We start from the raw sequence: 18,165 nt of genomic DNA on the forward strand, positions 1-18,165 counted from the left end.
TCAATGGAAGGACAACTTGTGTTACCCTAAAAGGGAATGTTAATAAAAATGTCACTGCCCCAAAGCACAAAATGGCCTTGATACAGAATATTGTATATTCGGAGATGGTTTGATGAATCATTGATCAGTAGCAGAAATTCACTAAGTAATTATTTATTGGATGCTAAGATTTCTGATTTGCAGACTTTCTGTATTTCTGTTTTTTTTTTTTTTACTTAGCCCGAAACATCAAGCTATTTCTTATTTCATAAGAAAACCTGACGTCCATGTTAATGCCACTTACATGCCACTGAATCTCAGTGACACAGATAAAGAAGGTTGTGCAAGATTTGTGCAGGGGACAGATATAGTGTTATCTCTGTTGTTACATTTCCTACTGGTCAAGCATAGAGGCTATGAATCCCTCAATACTCACATGTATATTGAAAAAACTCACTTCATTATGGTGGTGTGAATTGTGAAGCATATAAACTCTGCTGTAGTTTTGTTCATTTGTCGAATTATATTTTTACATAAATGGAGACATGTTAGCAAAACAGCATGAAGGCTACACAGATGCATGTGTTGTTTAAACCTTTATGCTGTCTTGTAGCATGATGATGTATTGTGATTGACTATCTTCCCAAAGACTAATTGAAATAGGGCACTTTCATTGTGTAGCACTTTGCTGTAGCCATTTGTTAGTAAACTAGTCCCAGTCTGTGATTTAGACAGTGTGTCAGAGATTCTTGACATGTGAGCCAGTAGTGTCAGTTCTACTGTTTGACCACAGGGTGGTGTGGTTTCCTTCAGCAAAGTCTCAGCTTCAGTCAGTGGGGCTCAGCAACCAGTTGGTCACAATGGCAAAAGGCACATTAAGGAAGGCTCATTAGCCAGGAGGCACAATATCAGGACATTGTGTATGTTAGATTTTGGGCCTCCAGCCCTGTATGAACTGTGTGATCTTGGTGACATGGAGTCGGCTCAAGTGGAAGTCATGTGACAAGATGTCCTCTGTTAGCTGCACCAGCAGGATGCCATCAATACGCTCCCTCTGGAAAACAGCTACCACTGCCTCTGATAGGCCAATAAACCGCAGACATGCTGACACTTCCTCCAGTGACAGTGCAGACAGGTCAGCAGGAGGCCGCCAGGAGGGATCAGGAGGTGGGGATAACCCCTCAGTGATCCCTGTGGATGTCCCACCACCCTCTGCACCTCTGGAAAAATCTGTAGTGGGATTGGCAGCAGGCTCAGGCGAGGGGCAGGGGGACTGCCGGTTGAAAGGGTTCAACGCCCCAAATGGAGCGAATCGACTCTGTTGAGGTTGCGGCTTGAGCCGCAGTCCGGAGGGGGTGAAAGAATCCACCCAGGGCTCTACCCAGGTGGCCTGTGCTGGCTGAGGATTGGCTGTGTTCTCTGCTGGGATTGGAGGGACTGGCTCAGGACTGGCAGGGTTAGGAGCAGGGCAGTCTGCCCAAGAGCATGGGTAGCAGTAGAGGGAAGCATCTGGAGAGGGTGAGCAGCTGGGCCGGAGCAGGAGAAAGTGATGTTAGTTTCCACAGTGAGTTAGCATGACAATATAACAGTGTAAAAAAACTAAAATAATACATATTTGTGTGAAGGGAGGGGATGAGTGATTACAATTCTAGTTATCTTTTTGCCCCCTTGACCAAATCAGTAGTAGCTTAACAGTAAAACTAACGACCTACTTGTATTTAAGAGCCAAAACTAACTAAACCTTCAGAGAAAAACCTAAATCAAGCTGGCAGCTCAAGTAATACAGAATCATAGTAGAGAATGCTGCATATAGTTATCAGAAAACATCAATTTCCTATGGTCAGTCATGTACTAACCTGTTATACAGTGGTAGCTTCTAACATCTCTGTAGCAACTCAAATTCCATGAATTTCTCATTATTAAAACTACATTAAGGAGCTACTCCTATGTGTTTCCTATTGCAAGAGGAAGTTCTTATCTATACTTATTCCCTTCCATCTGCCACCTGGAAACACAAACAGTTTGTGCCGTAAAGCATATCCAAAGTAAAGCGCTATCAAAGCCAGAAAAGGCTGCCCTTCCTTTCAGTAATTATACTATTAATCCCAAACAAACAGGATAATTATTTATTGATAATATAATGGCTGATTTGCTGCATGCTTTGAGTAACAATGCAAATTCATATTGTACCTGTCCTGAAGTCCAGAGGAATAGAAGGAGAGGTTGGGTCTCGGGGAGGTGGAGGTTTTGGGAAAGCGAGGAGGAACAGGCGGGCTGGAGGCCGGACTGGAGATGGAGCCTCCTTTAGAGCAGCGAGGAGGGACTGGGGGGGCGATCAAATAGCGACACTCCTCTCTCACCTACAGACACACACACACACACAAATGAAAGCTACCACAGCAAAAAAAAGTTAACTCCTAAAACTTGACTTCTCAGAAGAATTTCGTGTGTGTGTGTGTGTGTGTGTGTGTGTGTGTGTGTGTGTGTGTGTGTGTGTGTGTGTGTGGGGAGGGTTATGTATGTCTGTTGGCACGTCTGTTGTGCTTGGTAAATGTCAAACTTGGTGACCTTTACACCTCAAACAAACTCTCTTACACACAGTAGCAAACTCTTCGCACACACACATGCACATGCTCAGAGTGTGTCTTGGCAGGCTAAATATCAGGGAATGAAGAACGCTGTGTGACAGGGTATAATCCAGCTGCATAGCAGACATCAACACCCACACACCTTCTCTGTACTGCTGCTAGCTGCCATCGCTTTGAATGAAAAAAGTTAAACAAAACAAGCGTGATAATGTTCCTCTTACAAAGCAGCCACATACAGTACTCTAACATACAATGTGAGCCTAATGTGATGTGAACCTGACACGCAATTTTTATGTCTTTTTCGATGGCTTCATATAAACCAGGGCTTGTCATGTTACAGAGCAATATAAAAGCCTTATGCTGAACATGACGAGCCTAGCTTTGACAATGCTGAGACTGTCCTCTCCACGGTCAGTCATTATTACCTAGCCTGTTTGAAGTGATTTTTAGGAAGTGTAGTGCTGATACACAGCAATTACAATGACCAAAACTCTAAAAAATAAAAGTACTGTGATAGCATTTGTTTTTTTCTAATGATCTGAAATTATTCAAACACTTTTATCATAAAATGAATAATAATTTAGTCCTTCTTAAGACTGAAGTCTTCACTAGTGCTATACTATAGCTCTGTACCATTTGCTGAATAATTGTATGCCACTATACAAGACTGTAAAACGTGCCTGCATCCTTAGAGATGACAAATGTATTCATGTGCTGTGAGCATATGGGCTGCCAGTGTATGGCAACCTTTCCAGGAAATCTGTGTGTGCTTGTGAGTGTGTGTCTGTATGTGGTCAGTGAGGTTTAAAAGCTGTATTGTATGAATAATTCAAGCCAGGCATCCTGACTTTTAACAACCGGATGTTGCCTTGGACAGATAAGAAGCATAAGAGACAGAGGGATGAAATGAAGGAAGGGGGTGAAGCCTGAAACTCACAGCATCAGATTTTGGAGGTACAGGTGGCGGGGTAGACACTCTTGTCACCATGGTACCAAGAGAACCATCCAATGAGGAAGACGAATGGAAGGAGATGAGGTTTGGCTCCTTTCCCAAGCCCTCTGCATTCTGATTGGTCCAGAGTTCCTCATAAGGGATTTCCTCACTGGTCCTCATTTCAGCTTCAGTCCATTCAGGAGTCACATACTCCCTCTCCTCACCTGGTCCTTCCCCCAGCCTTTCACCAAGAGAGTCCCTGCAGCGCTGTGATAGGCTGTCCGAAACCCCACCCCCATACCCGCACATTGAGAGACACTGCAATGCTGGTGCCAATGAGTCCTGACCTGACACACACATGCGAGAGCGCCGCGGGCTCACGCACTCTTCTGTCATACACTCCAGCTCAGGTCGGGTTTCTCTAACAGCACGAGAATAGGCGTCTGGGTCGAATGCATGGCGCAGTAGAAGGTTCTCCAGTGCTGCTGTGTGCACGGAGGCCTCAGCCACATTAAATCGGGGCATGCAACGCAACAGCAGGAAGTGGGAAGGGGAGACTTCCTGCCGGCGGAGTACCATACAGAGCACCACTGTCTTGCTGACGATGTTTAGCAGTTTGTAGCGGTGCCCCTCTCGCACTGCATGGCGGTCATAGGGGTTTCGAGGTGGCCGTGAAGGCACAGACACATTGACAGGAAGACGAACCCTCTCAATGATACTGCGTACCGTGTGCTCCCCTCCCAGCATACCTTGCTCCAGAGGGGAGCGTGTGCAAAAGCGTCCACGGCAGCCAAAGGGCAAGCTGACACTCTGATTGGTGCGATGGTTCATACAGACCAGGCAGGGCATTTTACCTGTGGAGGCCAAGACAAGAAGGTGGGTTAGTAGCCTGCAAGAATTATGCTATTGAATGACAGTATCTTGAAATTTGATCTACATATATTAAAAAGCTTTATTCTTGAAATTGACCAGTCCTAGTTTTAGAGGGGTCTGAATTGAACCAACTGGCTACAAATTAAAAACATCTATATAAATTAAAAAATCAACACTACAGATCTTTCTTCAGAGATGAATGTAATCTCATTCTATTCAGGGTTGCTATGATGCACTGTTATGATTCCCTTTCCCTTAATCTTTCAATGTATGTGACTCTGTAAAACACAGAACCATAGTAAGTTTGGCCCTACTTACTTCTAGGAGTCTTTCCCAGGCGTCTTAGGAGCGCACTAAGTCCTGTCTTTTCCTTTGAGGGTGTGGCACAGAGAAGCTCCGCCTTCCCCATGAGAGACAGCTCATCTCCAGCCTGCAGAGTGAAGCTGTAGGGCTCACTGTCCTCACTGAACTCACCTGAGACTACCTGCAGCGCATACATGGATGGGTACTGTAAGACTATAGGCCCATATAACTCAAAAACTATAAACAATCCATAACAATGCTACAACATTACCAACCTTGTAAAGATTCGGTAAAGCAAAGCAGAGCTGGTAATATTTTATATGAGGATTGACAAAATCCTAACCTTGACACTAAAAGTGATCATTTCCATTACAAAGACCCGGTCAGGGAAGGCTCCAGCAACTTCCTCCACACTGGAGAAATACTGGACTGGGTCCCTGACGTCCCGATCTTCATCCAGCAACTTGAACTTGCCTGCAATCCGGATGGAAAGAGCATGTGAGTGATGAGGGCAAAGGAGAAGGGATGATAAATGGAAGACGTAGCAAATTGGCGAGGGAAGTGAAGGAAAAAATGGAAGAAGAATAAGGTGGAGAGAGCCCAGAGGAAAGAGGAAGGAAGGAGGGAGAAAAGGGTAAGATGTGGGAGGAGACAGGAGAAGACAAGAATGGGAAGAAGAGAACAGAAAAGAGAAAAAAAGGCTAAGAAAAAGTTTTTTTTTTTTGTTTTTTTTACTCCTGCAGTATTCCTTGACACACACACACTCATCGGCAGTAGATACTGTTTGTATGAGAAGAATACAAAGACACCTCCATGACCTATGACCTGGCACCAGCTCTCGGCCAATCTACAGCCGACGGGGTTGGCATGACAACCAATAAAGGACCCCCATTCTCACGCTGAGCAGAGACACATCACCATGGAGACACTCACACACATCTTTCTCTCTCTCTTTCACCCTTTCTTTTCCTTGCTTATCCCCTCCTCCCTCTGTAAATCTTTCATACTCATGTACTCCAGTGTGTTTGCTGACTGTTTGTCTTCTTTAAACTGTCAGTGTTTTTGGTTCATGCCACATTAAGATTTTGTAAAAGAATGCACAATAGCCTCCTAATCAGCCTCGTTAGAAGCACTTTATATTAAGCCCTCACGTCATCCTTTATTGTTGTTTACCATTTTATCGGATTGCATTGAACTACAATAACCCTCGAAGGGTCTTCCTTTTTCTCACAGAGTCAGTCTTTTTGTGTGTGAGGGAACGAGACATGAGAAAGTTTTTTTGTCTGGGAGGCAGCGCAGAATACCAAACTCCACCATCATCCTATCTCCCTCCTTCTCTCTCCCCTCATTCCCTCCATGTCCAATTCAAACGGAGCCCCCAGAATAAGGAGCTTCCACACACCAAACAATCAAAACAAGTGCTACTTTACAACACACCCCACCAAGCCCATTCCCTAAAAGAGTGAAGGATTGGGGAGGGGTTTGAAATGAAACTCCAGCTCCATTAAGGAAATTCTTATAAGAAGCTTACTTGGCTATGAGCTACAAATGTTACTGAGATGTCACACCAGACTAAAACACTACTATTACTCTGTGAGAAGGAAATGAAAACAGAGGCTCCTAAGTCCCTACAAATAAGCATTTGCCTGTCACATTACAAGAATGGCTGTGGCGCCACTTGCTTTCCTGAAAACCATTCATGACAAGGGATCATTCAGCTTTTCTGTCCTCTACACTTCAGTCATCCTCGCCTCTCACTGATGGAAAGAGGAGGATACAGACAGAGAGAGAGGATAAGGAGGAGGGAGCATCCTGTTGTCCATCCCTAGGGAGAACCTATATTGCTCTCTGCCTAAGCTTATTTAGACTTCCTGTATGAAGTCATCACACAGACATTAGCTCATCACTGCCTTTGGTCTCTGATTCAACAACAACTCACCTGTGATAGTTAAAGAGACTAAATGTCAGCCCTTAAAGTATGCATACTTTTAAAATACCTTTGTTGGCTGGCTTCTTAATGTTTACCAAAATGTGACATTTCTCTACTAAACTAAACAAGAGACAACACTGAAATGATGTTATTCTACATGGTCCAGCAACATACTTGTCCAGGACAGTTGCTTGGCTTCCAGTTACTTTATCCTAAAAAAGTCCCTTCCCTGAGCATCACTAATTGACTAGACACAATACATGTCAACCTTTTTCAAAGACTGAAAACCGGTGGATTGAAAGGAAAAAATGTGTTCAAGACACTTTTCTCTTTTACTTCTAGTCTCTGGAACAGCCCTAAAACAACCCTGGTGACACTAATGGTCTAGTCCTTCAAATACTTTAGGAACTAAGACAGCCTGTGTAAGACTGACTGATCCAGCACCTATTTAATTCTCTGTTACATGTAAATGTATTCATTTTTCATAACTTCTGTTTGAGTTCTTGGGTTTGATTGTTGGAGCTGTTTACATCTTACTGCTAATCATGAATATTGGAAGTAGTCACATGGTTCTGATGTGAAATGCTGAAATCTCTGAAATGACAATGATCTCAACATATCCAGTCCCTCCCAAATGTTTTTCATTCTTCCGAATAAGAGCCTGAGAGGCGGCAGTGGTGTGAGGTGACATCAGTCTTCCATCAATGGAGGAAGCAATGGAGAGTAGACATTAAGATCCAGTTACACAGTGAATGTGACTGGATGGTCTCCGGTGAGGTCATAGTGACTAGACTCATTCAGCAGGAAGACAACACGTCAATGGTCAGGGAGAGCACGGAAGATAAGCCGCGGTTGTGTGAATGTGGTCTACAGTGAGTCAGTGTGTGTACAAGGATATGACTGTACACTAGGCTTTAGTGATATAGCCTGATTTAATTTTATAAGAGTATTTTAAGACATGGTGAAGATCACAGTGTCTGAGCAAACAAGAGTTTTCCCCTCCTTCTTGTGATATTTAACATTTTCCTTGTATTATGTCTGTGATCCATGTAGCTTAATGCACAAAAGCAACTCTGGGTTAACATCCTCATCCTCTTTCAGCTGTTAGCTTCAAAGAAGAGGTGCAACAACCTGATACAGAATACACATGATACTGCGAGAGAGTGTGTGAAAAGACAACTAACCTAACTGTAACGCAATAGATGCTATATGTTGGTATAGTCTGTGATCAGTGTAAACAAAACTTGGATGAATGGGATGGGGTCATTGCAGCATTTAAAATACAGTCTGTGAACATGTGTTTGGCTGCACGTCCTGAGTTTGTGATATCTTAATTGATTGATCAATCAATTAACCCTAATGATCAATTGATCATTAGGGTTGGCCCCCAGTGCAGAAAGTCTCTCTCTGAGTTTGATGTAGTTAATAGTTACCGGTTGTGGGCATCCATGGTGCTTCCATGGTGAAAGGACGTTATGAGCTGAGCGTCCTCAGTCATGCTGCTTGGGCAGATTATTTTCTCAGTGAATCATGTTTACCATAAATTGTCAGCAAACAAAAAAACCTTAGGCATTAATGCCTTGTTTGGCATTAATGAAAAATGACAGAACAAACTATTGAACTAATCTTAGCTTTTTAATATATATTTTCATAGCATCCCTTGTGGCTTGGACTTTTAATCAAGGATGACAGGTTAAAAGGTTGGTGGTCTGAGGCTGGCCGATCAACTCCCCTATATCACTAATAAAGGCATAAAATTACCCCCAAAACCAGTAAAAACATGATTTGTCTTTAATGTATTTGACAGAAGTGATAACTCTATAGTCATACTTTTAAACAAACAAAGGTTTTAGAGAACAATTCCTGTTTGTCTGTTGTTTATGTTTGCCTGCCCATCTAAAGGCATAAATTTCCCACTAAATATAGAACAAGAGGAAAATGTTGATCTTGTGGAAAAAATATGTAGCCGATTTTTTTTTTTTTTTTTTTTTTTTTCCCCCTCCAAGAGAAAATTGACATTTTAGGGAAAAAATGTACTTTAAGGCTAAATACAAAATTTTGACTCTGTATTGAGGCCATGGCGGAAAAGCTGTGTGTGCTTCTGTGTGCTTGAGTGTCAGTGTGTGTGTGCGTGTGTGTGTGAGTGCACGCGCATGCTCACCCTGGTATTGCAGAGGGATATCTATCTTGGGTCCAATAACGTAGTGTCCTTCCTCTAAGCTGTGGGCTGTCACTGTGGTCCACTGACGACATGAGTGCAACAGCACCACATCCTCCTCTGACAGACCCTCCACACATTCACCTGGAACACACACATACACACAAATCAATGCGCAAATATGGGTTAGAGATAACGCCCACACACACAGACAAACACACACCCATGCATTCAGGACTCACTGTCCATAATTACCACCATCTGTGACAGTTCACCACCCCAACCTACTCATCAGGACCCTGCTGTGCAACTGGCAACCTACTATTACACTGCCCCCATACAAACACACACACAGCTCTCCAGTTTTCACTAAACGCAGCACAACAGCATTGATTTCTGCTGATAACACAGTGGTAGAGTTCAATCACACAACACACACACACATTTATTTCACACTCACAGACTGACACACAGATCACATGGATGCACATCTTTTGGTTTGTGTTGCTGATGGATAGCTACTACTCCCAAGCCTTTTAGTCTAAAAGTGGAAATGATGGATGGCTCAATACAAACACAGATGGGGGACTGGGCATAGAAATATAAACTGTCCTGTGCTGAAGATATTATAATTATCATCAGATGACCTGTTTTTCTTTTTTGCATTAGGCTTATTGTCACTCTAGGCTCAACACTAAACTCCTGAACATGTCAAATTACAAACCGACATTTTCCCACTTATCATTAGTGGAATCAGTCCACACTGCAATGTTACTTTAATCAGAAACATGTTTCTATCCATAGCACAAACCAGATTTATTGTCTAAATTCTGATGAAGGTCTGTTTGACCAAAAGCCTAAGACAATGGCTTGGATATTAGAAATTGAGACGAGCGTGTATGTGTTGGTTTGTTTTCACTGGACCAAAATTGCAACCAGTTGAAGTTGGAAAATGCAGCTTTTTGTGATGTGTGTGTGTGTGAACTACCACTTTATATATAACAAGAACATTGTGCATATTCTTTGGTTAATTTGATAGCATGCAATCTGGAGGATTCATATTGTATCAGGAAAGCCCCCATCACGCTGAATTACACCCCCACACACGCATACCACTGAGCCAGTCTCTCCATACAGATAAAACTGTGTTGTTTGTTGTTGTTAGTATGAAGCAGAGAAAGGCTTGCACGAAATCCTTACATCATGCCCCGCTGTAAGTAACTAACCACCATCTGGGTCGGCTGGCTGTGCAAACAAGCAGGCATCTGTGGGATAACTGCAGTGCAGTTAATAAACACCTACGGGTGCTCTCCCTATACGACGCACACGCGCGCCTCTATATGTAAGGTGCGTAATTTTCGCGGACCATGACACGGATCGGGCTCGCGCTTTTATCCACCAAGCACAGTTGGAGGTTTTCCTCCTCGTCGCTGTTCGTTAGTATTCACCACATTCACGGACAGATTACAGCATTTACATATGAAAAGAATTGAGCAGCACTTCAGCAGCACAACAGACACTTTGTGGCTTTCCGGCCCTCGCTGGACTGGAACAATTTTGGCCATGACACCCATCGCCCGTTCCCAAAGTAAAGACACCAAAACTGGTTCAGTAGAGAATCGTCTTGGCAGCAAAACATAAGACAAATACGTAGAAAACTAAACACAAACGTTATTAGATAAACTCCCTTGTGCAAGTCAAGTCAGTGAGTTGGCCTGAAAAGTCACCTCCCGAGAATAAATTGTGGCGTTGCATCAAGATAGCCTAATTTACCCAAAATAATAACGGAAACAATGCGATGTTGGTTTCAAAATAACAGCATGTGCCCAGACAACTGGTCCAGTTATAAGACGTGGATGTAATACACATTTTCCAAAAAAAAAAAAAGTTTAGCAATTGATTGTAAGATTGTAAGATAATAAGTGGCGTTTCTAATGTTATGTTGAATCACAGCTGTGTTGCCTGAGATTTTGCCTGAGATTCATCAAAGCACATTTTTAATACTCTCTGCATAGTCTTTTAGTTGACAATACATACTTGGTAAAGCCACTTTAATCCAGAGCAAGTCTGAACTACATCTCTGTTGAACCTGTCAAAAATTAAAAAGTGGTGCTACAAGAGTAAAGTACATGTAAAACTGATACAACATTGATTCACATCTTTCATGAAAAAGAAATTTGCTTAATCTGATCAATTCATTTTAATACAGTCTCATAAACAGCACAGAGGATTAAAGGCTGTTAATCATTATTCAGTATAAACATTAAACTTATAACAGCAAATTATTATATGACTATGGTGCCCAACTAGTTAGTAAACTCTGAGACACCATCACCAAAGATTATTTTTAAAAGATAAGTAACACTTTAACAATTTTCCTTTTAAAAGACTCAACCTTGTAATTACTGCTGTAACTTCCTATTAGTGCAGCATTTTACTGTTATGTTAATCTACTTATCTTCTGCTGATTATTTGACTTTTATTAGGTTTATATTAATGCCTGTCCAAAAACCAAAGTGGAATCTTTAAATGCCTTATTTTGTCTGATATGTAGTCCAAAAGTAGAAAATGTTCATGCACAGACAAATATCAACAGCCCCTAACATTGGCAAAACCAGAAACATGGGAATATTAGGTATATTTAAAAAGCCACTTAAATGATTACATTATTGAAATAGTTGGCAAGTTCACCTCAGATTATTTGAAAAATTATAAGGTTAAGGTTTTATTTTTGAAAGCCTAACCGGAAGCAGTATTTCTACTGCCAAATTGACACTATTAAAATGCTCCACAGATTCTTGAGCAAATTGCTTCACATTTCCCCCCGTCCCGGTGTCAGTACACTCCCAAAGTCACTTTTAGAGACACACGTTTCCTCCATAAAGACAGTTTTATTGCTGAGCGGACTCCCGCATTAATTGCTGGTTAACGTTATCACCATTATCGTCGTCGTTGTCATAACTCTGGTGCTGTGAAGCGTCGGGTGAGCAGTAAAGTTAGCTAACAGTTGTAAACAAAATACAGCAACTCTAAAAGTTGTTCAGATCAGTGCTGGTGGTCGGAGCACCTGTTGGAGACTGCCTCTTACCGTGGGCCAGACGGACCAGAGTGGGTAGACGGAACTTGCTGACCACCGCGTCCAGCGGCAGTGCCAACGGGCTCCAAGTGATCTCCGACAGGCTCGCCGACAACTTCTCCATCCTCCCGGGTCATCACGATTCCGGAGATGAGGGTGGTGGCGATGATGATGGTGGAGGTGATAAGGATGAGGCGGAGGAGGAGGAGGGTGGTGGTATAATGGCAAAGAGTTTCGCCATGTTTGAATGTAGGAAAGACGGAGCGCAGGCACAGTCGGTGCGCACGAGCGGTGGGAGGGAGAGCGAGCCCTCTCTCTCTCTCTCTCCGTCACTCAGCGTTTGTCCACCACCCCCCTCACATGCATGTCAGCTAAATACCGTGGCAAAGCAGTACTTACTCTTTTAGTTGTTTTACAATGGAATCAACCATTAAGCACAGATGCGCCTGTGCCTCATGGTCAATATGCCTCAGTAGGAAGTGACTGCTGTTTCTTGTTATAAAGTCAGAGCTCAATCAAAAGAGAAAGTGACCACAAAGACTTTCAAAAATCACCACACACAACTCACACTCACTATTAGAGGATGCAAAGGACCATAAGGGGATGTGAAACAACCATAGAGCCACAAAAATGAAAAAAAAAAAAGAGATGCAACCACCAAAAAGAGATACAAAGTGACCACAAAAGGAAACAACCACAAAATGACTATGGAGAGATAAAATAGCCTTTCATTCTGAGGGTCCACCTTTGCCACCTACAGTGTTAAAAGGCTAATTATAGCCGTTTACTGCTATTTACTTTATCCCACAAACAAATAGTATGCCACAATCCCTGAGAACTGTTAAACTCTCTCCATCTTTGTATAATGAGTGTTTTTAATTGTGAAAATGTAATCATATTTGGTAAATTACACAAGGTTATATTTTTAAAATCCTATTTATCCATGAAAACATTTTTGCAGGGGATGTACTTTGTATACTTTAGATTAGGTTGATTTCAAACCACTGTCAAATATTCCTCACAATCCAATATACCCATCGGGTATATTTAAAAAAACTTACACCTTTACACATTGGCCTTACCACCAGCTGCACATGTAAACAGTTCTGATGTTGGAGTGGAATCAGTTTTTCCTCATCCAGCACTAAACCTCTGGTCCCAGGCAGGACTCTAACTCTCAGTTCAGTGAACCAAACTGTAAACATAAACGATTAATTTGCTATTGATTTGTGATGCTACAGTACTTTGCCATAACTCAGTTTACCCAGCGAGCAGTTCGAACAAATTATAGCACTGATATTAAAGGCTTCCCTGTATATTTATAGCACTACTCACAATATCAAGAAGGGTTGTGTCAGTGCAGGTTATTGGTTATCCTGCTTAAATTAGTGATGTTTTACTTCCTAGAATGAACCAACCACACCAACGAGCACTAAATATGGCAGTGCTGTGGTTTTTTCTAATTAAATGTAAACTCACACCAATTCTGTGGTTATTAATTAGCACTCAATTTTCAGTTTTTCTCTCACAGCAAAATATGGCAAATGCTGAAATACAAAGGACTAAAAAAATCTGGACTGAACCAATCAAAGAGCTTTAACAAGTGATATGTATAGAGTGGCTATTTAGTTATTGAATGTTGCCCATTAGATCTACCAAGACACAAAACTGGAATTCAGAAATTTTTTGAGTTCAGTCTAAAGGTCTTTATTGAACAACTTGTATAGGCATGACTATGAAGGTAGTGCAGGATGTGTTGGCTGTGTAAATTAACATAAGGAATTCTTACTAAAATGTATTAATAAAATGACCATAATGTTGGACAGCAACTTTATTTTTTCCATATTAACAAAAAATCCAATATGAAGCTGGACTAACAACTGGGGCATTATTTAACAGAAAGTGGAGGGGTGGTCAGCAGCCTGGTGGAGAAGTCAATGGGAGGGCTCTGCAAAAGAAAGGACAAGTTTAAATGCTCAGATTAAATCATGGACAAGTTAGTGAATTTCTTCCAGAAAAAAAAAAATCTCCCTGTAATAGCTGGATTGGCCATCTCTCAGTGACATCTAGAGGAAAACATATGCGCAACATCTGACATTGCTCTTTGACTTGACTTTTCTTGCTGCATAATAGTTCATGTTTACTGCTGCAACATTTTTTCTTAAAAAACAAACAAACAAAAAAAAAATCTGCCTGCAGAAATCCCAGGAGATAGACGGTAATCACAGATGGCTCACCTAACCACTAACATTACTGTTTTTAATTCTGATGACTTGTACACTACGTACATGACGTGCAACATACGGTCGATTGTGGGCAAAACAGTCTACCGATGCTACTGATAATCTATGCTCTAATTATCCCATTTAAATCTAGGGTAAATTCTAATAACTGATATTTTCAGTGTTTTTTACGTAATTACATAGGCTACTTACTGTTTTTCACAGCCTTCTTGCCTGAAATAAAAAAAATAGACATTATATTAATCACATTAGTCCATACAATTGAGACACTGCACTACAAAGTCTATGCCCTATCCAGCACTAAGAAAACATTGACAGATCATGGTATTTATTTAGCACAGTGAAAGCCAGGTATTTTCATTTCCAACTTCAGTATTTTTGTATTACAATATGTTATACAGACACACAGTTGCCTTTGTTGTGCTGTAGTTGTTAGTCAAGTTTACAAAGTACTCAGATTCACCCAGCACAAAGAAATGCAAAGAATCATTGCTTATCAATAGTGATCAGCGTATTATAGTTTATTCTGTATTATGGAGTCCTCCTGCTTTTTGACACACTGTATAAATCATTAAACTCACCTCCATATGAAAGTTTATAGTACAAGAATTCCATGATCCCAAGACCAACAAATATCTCTGGGTATGCCTTAGTGTAATAAGGTCCCATCTTGGCCCACCAATTTGTAAACAGGCGTCCAGCCATCTGAGAGAAAGCAACAGGATAGTCTCAAAAACAGGCCTTAAATATTTGTATAATAACTCAACCTTGTTCATTTCAGTAAAGACTAGAACATGAGAAACAAATCTTTAGGAGTAGAGTACACAAACTTTATTCACAATTGGACAACTTCTCTAATGACTGCTTCTAAACTTACCTGACAGATAGCGTCATGGATTTAACATCTTAGGCTGCACTAACTTTGACTGAAAGTAACGCTGCGCTTTAGAGACCGGTTCCTATTCTGTGACAATGTTATGTAGCTTGTTTGCTATGCTAAGTATGCTAACGCTACCTGGACTCTTAGCTGGGTCTGGCCTACGTTTGACTTTAAGAAAGAGTGACTCCAAGAATTGGTAAAATGGCACCATTCCAATTAATGATCTTTATAGTTACCAGCCCATGGTGTTTACATTGATGCGTCCAATAACTAACCTTAACTGAAGCTAGGTGGCTAATGCTAATGTTACTGTTAGCATTACAACCAAATCAGTCTTAGCATTAAATTAATGCACATCGGGTACACGAAGAAAAGGGAATGATGGACGATTTACCAGCAAACATGCTGTTGATATTCAAGTTGTGCAGCTAACTCCTTCACTAACCAATGAACGACTGAATGAGCAGAAGCAATGCTACTAGCTTTAACGGGTTGCTAACTATTTAGCTAAGTACTGCTGCAGAAGTAGCGCACACACACAGGAATGATAGAGATTATAGTTTAATTTAATTAGCTGTCGTGGGACAAAAACTCCTTTTCTGTTATCATTAAACGCACCTGGATAAATAATTATAAACTCCTACATTACCTTGGCGTTTGTCACACTGTGGTTAGAAGGTCAAGACAGTCGCTGCTTCGAAACGTCAAAGTCGTGGAGGAAAGCTTCTTCTACTCTGAGCAGTGTAGTACGTCCAGTATGTTCCGGTGTGCAGCGCCACCAAATGGACGAATCTAGTTCTGCAGCTCTGATTCTTTCATAAATGAGAAACGAGGTCATGTTTTCTCACTGGACTCATCTTGGTTTTATGTGAAAATTGACACAAAGGAATTGTTTGCTTCTGTACAACAAGCACACCATTGTTTTAATTTTTCACAGATATAAGATTAATATATCTAGTACTGTCAGTAGATACTGTAAGTGCTGCATAACATTAAAACACTATGGGTTAATTGCATTCTGTAGTTAAAACTACAATTCTAACTGGCACCAAAAGAAGAAACATGGGTATGAAGATAATTTTGGCAATTCTCAAGAAGGTTTCCATTAATAAATACAGGGCATAGCCAACATATGCTTCAAAACATTGGTTCCCATAAATACCTTCAGGCCAGAGCGATGTCCAAATTTGGCTGGATTGATCAGCTTTCAGAAAACTGAATATTTTGTGTGGGCTGGCCAACAACTGGCCAAAAGGTGTTTCTGGGTTTCATTTTGTTGGACCTCTAGTGAGCCATATTAGCTACATGTCTGTAGATAAACAGTGAATTGTCTCTGAAAAATCTCTCTCGATCTCAATCTCTATAAGTCAAAATTGTGAAAAACAAAATTGATATGCCAGAAGGAGTTTGGTAACTGTCATGCTGATTTCCTTTAATTTGTGCTTTTACAATATGCATTCGCTAAACCAAATGAAAATAAACTACAGTAACCTTTTTAATGTGAAAATCCCTCTTCCTTACTGTCAGTTTCACTCACATACTGTTAAGGCAGTGCACTTTGCCTGCTATTAACCTGATATGCTGTGTTACACAATTGCAGACTTTCCAGAGCAATAAACCAACTATCATGTATTGTGTTCTTCTTTGATATATCCAGTGCTGCCATGGCAGAGGTGAGAATTTGAGGTGAGTGTGCAGCTGCTACATAGCACACAGACTGTCCACTAGCTCAGGCTGCTCACCATAGTGCAACAACAAATAAAACACTGGCACTGACCTCAAGGGTAAAACTGGCATTGTGTTACATTCTGTTTCTCTTCAGGTGAAACAAATAACATAATAGATTATTATGAATCTGCAGCTTCCTCAGAAAAATATTAAGTACTGTATACTGGAGAGTCATGTGCTGGAATGTCTTCTAAAAAGTAACTGAAACTGTGCATTATTGTAATTCTCCAACCCAGAGGTTTTTTCCAAGTGTTGTTTTTTCAATGAAATAAAAGAAACAGAAGAAAAAAAGATGGAGATATATTTTGTGTTTTTGTTTCCTGAAATGTCACTCACAAGGCTCTTCTTTTTCAAAAACAGTGAGCTAGTGAGGTTCTGATTACCTTTTAGCCAAAGGTTACTTAGTTTGTATGAGAACCTATTTGTGGTGCCACTGAGCATGGGTGGGACTTTCCACTCTTTCATTTTCTCCTCGTGCTGTGATAGGCAAGAGGTACCTTGTTTCATTTAGGAGTACCTAAAGGCCAAGTCCTGAAGTCACTCGACAGCCAATCAACACAGAGTTGTGTCAGTATGAAAGGACACAGCTGAGGAGATTTGCTCTACACTGTAATATGCACTAAGGTGGCTGCAGTGACTATAGCCCTGCTACAGGTATGTTGATTTGTCCATATGCGTTTTTTGTATATCTACATTATGGCAGAGTGTTACTGGCTCTTTCAGCACAGCACAGTTATTGCTCCTCTTTGAGCTCTTTGTTTGAGCGTTTGCATGTGTGTACTTGTATCTGCGTGTGTCTGTAGTAATATAAGGGTGTGGATGGGTGTGTTCTCAACATGACTGATCAGGAGGTGGATGCAGCTAATGTAAATGTTTTGGAATAGCTTTGACACGGCTGTGTTCACTTTTTTTCCCTTTTAGTGTTATCGGTTCTCTTTAGGAGATTATTTACTAATTCACGTCACCTGAACCTTTCTGAGGTGGATTTGTCCTCTGGTTGCAGACAACATGGCCTCAGGTGGAGCAGAGGAAGATGATGGAGGCATTCCATTGGATATTGACCATGTGCACATGCTCCTCCAAGGTCAGTCTATTCCAGGACTTCGCTCATGACATGTGATGTGCTGTAAGTGGGGAATCACAGTGATGGCCAACTACTGTGTGGTATCAACTGTTCACCAAATACTAACTATGTTTAGTAAAAGAAAATGTTCAGGAAAGACACAGTACAAGTGTGGAGATTTCCCTGTATGTTGAATCTGCATATATTTTTAACCTAAAGAAGTGTCTGAAAAGTAAAAATGAGAGTAACACAGATAGATAAATGTCTGCAGGAAATTAAGTGATCACAAATTATACAGTTATTTAATATGAAGTCAGTGTCCTATTAGGTCTCAAAACCTAATGTTGTCTTGTTAGAGTTTGGGGATTCAGTAGTTAGTTGAGTCCAGTCTTGTCTGGACTGGGCACAAC

General features: G+C 41.1%; 3 protein-coding genes across 4 annotated transcripts in view; 1 reads left to right on the forward strand and 2 right to left on the reverse strand.

The window, feature by feature from the left end:
* Positions 1 to 527: 527 nt before the first annotated feature.
* Positions 528 to 12,268, reverse strand: gareml (GRB2 associated, regulator of MAPK1-like). Its single transcript, XM_026319517.1, has 7 exons — positions 11,854 to 12,268; positions 8,769 to 8,909; positions 5,021 to 5,151; positions 4,693 to 4,858; positions 3,505 to 4,355; positions 2,170 to 2,339; positions 528 to 1,505 (listed from the first exon to the last, which is right to left on the reverse strand). The coding sequence occupies exons 1-7, from the start codon at positions 11,963 to 11,965 to the stop codon at positions 905 to 907; spliced, it is 2,172 nt and encodes a 723-aa protein (XP_026175302.1). The 5' UTR covers positions 11,966 to 12,268; the 3' UTR covers positions 528 to 904.
* Positions 12,269 to 13,654: 1,386 nt separating this feature from the next.
* On the reverse strand, positions 13,655 to 15,747 carry atp5mj (ATP synthase membrane subunit j). Its single transcript, XM_026318773.1, has 4 exons — positions 15,614 to 15,747; positions 14,666 to 14,789; positions 14,277 to 14,297; positions 13,655 to 13,789 (listed from the first exon to the last, which is right to left on the reverse strand). Exons 2-4 carry the CDS (start codon positions 14,787 to 14,789, stop codon positions 13,776 to 13,778), a joined length of 159 nt encoding a protein of 52 aa, XP_026174558.1. The 5' UTR covers positions 15,614 to 15,747; the 3' UTR covers positions 13,655 to 13,775.
* A 1,462-nt stretch (positions 15,748 to 17,209) lies between these two features.
* Positions 17,210 to 18,165, forward strand: part of syne2a (spectrin repeat containing, nuclear envelope 2a) — a 65,348-nt gene continuing 64,392 nt past the window's right edge. For both annotated transcript variants that reach the window (XM_026318309.1, XM_026318310.1), the window contains exons 1-2: positions 17,210 to 17,346; positions 17,696 to 17,776. In XM_026318309.1, the coding sequence (XP_026174094.1) occupies positions 17,701 to 17,776 (76 nt within the window). In that variant the 5' untranslated portion in view covers positions 17,210 to 17,346; positions 17,696 to 17,700. The remainder of the gene's footprint in view (positions 17,347 to 17,695; positions 17,777 to 18,165) is intronic.

The sequence above is a fragment of the Mastacembelus armatus genome, chromosome 24 (assembly GCF_900324485.2).
Source record: "Mastacembelus armatus chromosome 24, fMasArm1.2, whole genome shotgun sequence".
NCBI lineage: Eukaryota > Metazoa > Chordata > Actinopteri > Synbranchiformes > Mastacembelidae > Mastacembelus > Mastacembelus armatus.

Excerpts from the sequence above, each read along its gene's own strand:
- atp5mj (XM_026318773.1), bottom strand. The coding sequence starts at position 14,789 with ATGGCTGGACGCCTGTTTACAAATTGGTGGGCCAAGATGGGACCTTAT. Across the intron at positions 14,298-14,665 it reads CTATAAACTTTCATATGGAG|GCAAGAAGGCTGTGAAAAAC; the intron begins GTGAGTTTAATG and ends TTTTTATTTCAG.
- gareml (XM_026319517.1), bottom strand. The coding sequence starts at position 11,965 with ATGGAGAAGTTGTCGGCGAGCCTGTCGGAGATCACTTGGAGCCCGTTG. Across the intron at positions 8,910-11,853 it reads TCTGGTCCGTCTGGCCCACG|GTGAATGTGTGGAGGGTCTG; the intron begins GTAAGAGGCAGT and ends TGTGTGTTCCAG. Across the intron at positions 4,859-5,020 it reads TGATCACTTTTAGTGTCAAG|GTAGTCTCAGGTGAGTTCAG; the intron begins GTTAGGATTTTG and ends TATGCGCTGCAG.